This window comes from Gorilla gorilla, chromosome 10 (assembly GCF_029281585.2).
Source record: "Gorilla gorilla gorilla isolate KB3781 chromosome 10, NHGRI_mGorGor1-v2.1_pri, whole genome shotgun sequence".
Lineage (NCBI taxonomy): Eukaryota > Metazoa > Chordata > Mammalia > Primates > Hominidae > Gorilla > Gorilla gorilla.
The window spans coordinates 91,292,465-91,294,463 of record NC_073234.2 but is presented as its reverse complement, the minus strand read 5'-3'; the positions used below and the strand labels follow the sequence as shown (position 1 = coordinate 91,294,463).

Below are 1,999 nucleotides of genomic sequence, written 5' to 3'. Positions count from 1 at the left end.
TTACTACACAATGTACTATTTCACCATGAGGTGGAAATAGAACACCTGTTGTGAGTCTTTGAGGATTTTGTTCAGTGTTTTCTTGTAAAGTCAAACCAGAAACCCCCACTGGCAAAACTAGCTGTGTCTCATATTTAAACACAAACTATAAAGTGTCAGGGAAAAAAAAAGTGACTTAGCCAATGAAAGCAGTGCACTGGGGGCCAGAATCTGTTTTCAAGATTTATGAGCTGAAAGTAAGTCACGCTTTAACGAATGTTAAATGAAACCCACCTTATTCATGAAAGACAGGCTATATTTTCTTATGAACATGACCAAGGAATGCCTCTTTTCTGAAACTTGAGTTGTCTCCTTAAAATGATATGCAGGTGAACACATTACAATCAATCTTCTGAGAACTAGAAAATATATGATAGTTTGGCATTATAAAAATCATTTTTTTCCCCTCTAAAGTGTGTCAGAATTTTATGTGTGTGTGTGGGGGGGGGATGTTACAAGTGAAGAACAAGGAAAGAAAGCAGTGTCTTATATTTCAACCTATTTTGTCCTTGGTTTGAGTATTTGTGACTTTGAAAACCAGGCCCAAATTTGGTATAAGGGGTCAGACATGGGCAATATCTGTCTCTGGTGGCCTCAGTACTTTTTTCTATGCTCCGAATTCTCCTTCAATTTTGGCTGCCACAAAGTGTTCCACCCTCACTCCCCTACCACTCCCACCCCTAAATATCATCAGGAAAAGATTTGACTCTTAGTGTGAATATGATCTTTTTTTTTTCAAATCATTTTATCTTTAATAATTTTGCAGTAATTTAAAATATGAGAAAAAAAGTTAAACGTGTTCCCTTTACAGGTGATGCCACCATGATTGCCTAGCACAAGCATGATCAATCACCATGATGAGACTGGATGCCAAAGAGCATGGCTGGCAAAAAGGCATCAGGGCTCACAGATTGAAGAGTTTGGTTACGGAGTCTCTAAGGGGTAACAGGTAGCAGAAGAGACATCAGTTTAAGGGACCTTCAGAGGACAGGGCGTGGTTGCTGGGTCATGAGCACCTTGAAACGTTTCTTGATGGTGATTCGGTGTCGGGAGTATTTGTCATCTGGGGAGAACTGAGCAGGATGGGCTAAGCAGGTCTGTTGTCCCATCGGGTCAAATTTCTCCAGCGTATAGACCTGATCTCCCTGCTCACTGAGGTAATACTGAAGAAACATGAACACTCTTAAGCCAGAGATTCCAATTCGGTCCACAGCTCCGTCTGTCACTGTCTGCCGAATATGATCTTTTAGAAGGTCATTTGCATTTAAAATTTTCTAAATGCAGAAGGAAAGGTTGGTATATTTGGGGGCATTTGGGAGTATGTAAGGAATTAATAGTGTGTTGTGGGAGAGGAGAGACAGAGCCTCTTCTCCCAGGGGCACCTGTCACATCTTGTTGTCTGTGCCCCTGGAGATGGGCAGTGCAGTAGCCCTGGAGAAGGAGATGGTACTGTTAGCTTCTCAGTATTTCTGAAATCATACTAAAATACTAAGTAGGAACCTACCTGTGTGGCCTGGCTGTGTTTAGGAGACGGATAGAGAAACAATCCTAGAAGTGAGGCAAGGCCAGCCTGAGAAGGAAGTGAACTGAAATATCTGTTAGAAATACTTCCTCAGGCAGGGAGGGAACCTGTGCAAGAATAGGGGGTGTGGCCAGCCATGAGTGACAGACACTCGTGGACTTCCACATTAGTGCCATCTTCAAACTGAGCAGAACTAGAATGCAGAGGTCCCAGGCTTCTAGAGTTGTACTTCCAGAATATAGTCTGAATTTTCTAGAACTATTTAGAAGTTTTTCCTTTTGCTTGTGAAGGGTGATGGCAGGGTATATCAGGCTACAGTCTCCATGTAAGTGAGGGTGTCAGTTCTTTTCCAGGTTAAGGTATACTATACTAACTGGTATGACTGTTTGATCCCTAATTTGGGAAATGATACATGTAGTGGTAAAGAAACAGGATTTG

The 1,999-nt window shown here is 41.8% G+C and overlaps 1 protein-coding gene across 1 annotated transcript; it reads right to left on the bottom strand.

Annotated features, from left to right (window-relative positions):
* Window positions 1-999: 999 nt before the first annotated feature.
* On the bottom strand, window positions 1,000-1,214 carry LOC109029045 (H/ACA ribonucleoprotein complex subunit 3-like). Its single transcript, XM_055359437.2, has one exon. It carries the CDS (start codon window positions 1,212-1,214, stop codon window positions 1,020-1,022), a length of 195 nt encoding a protein of 64 aa, XP_055215412.1. The 3' UTR covers window positions 1,000-1,019.
* Window positions 1,215-1,999: the final 785 nt, after the last annotated feature.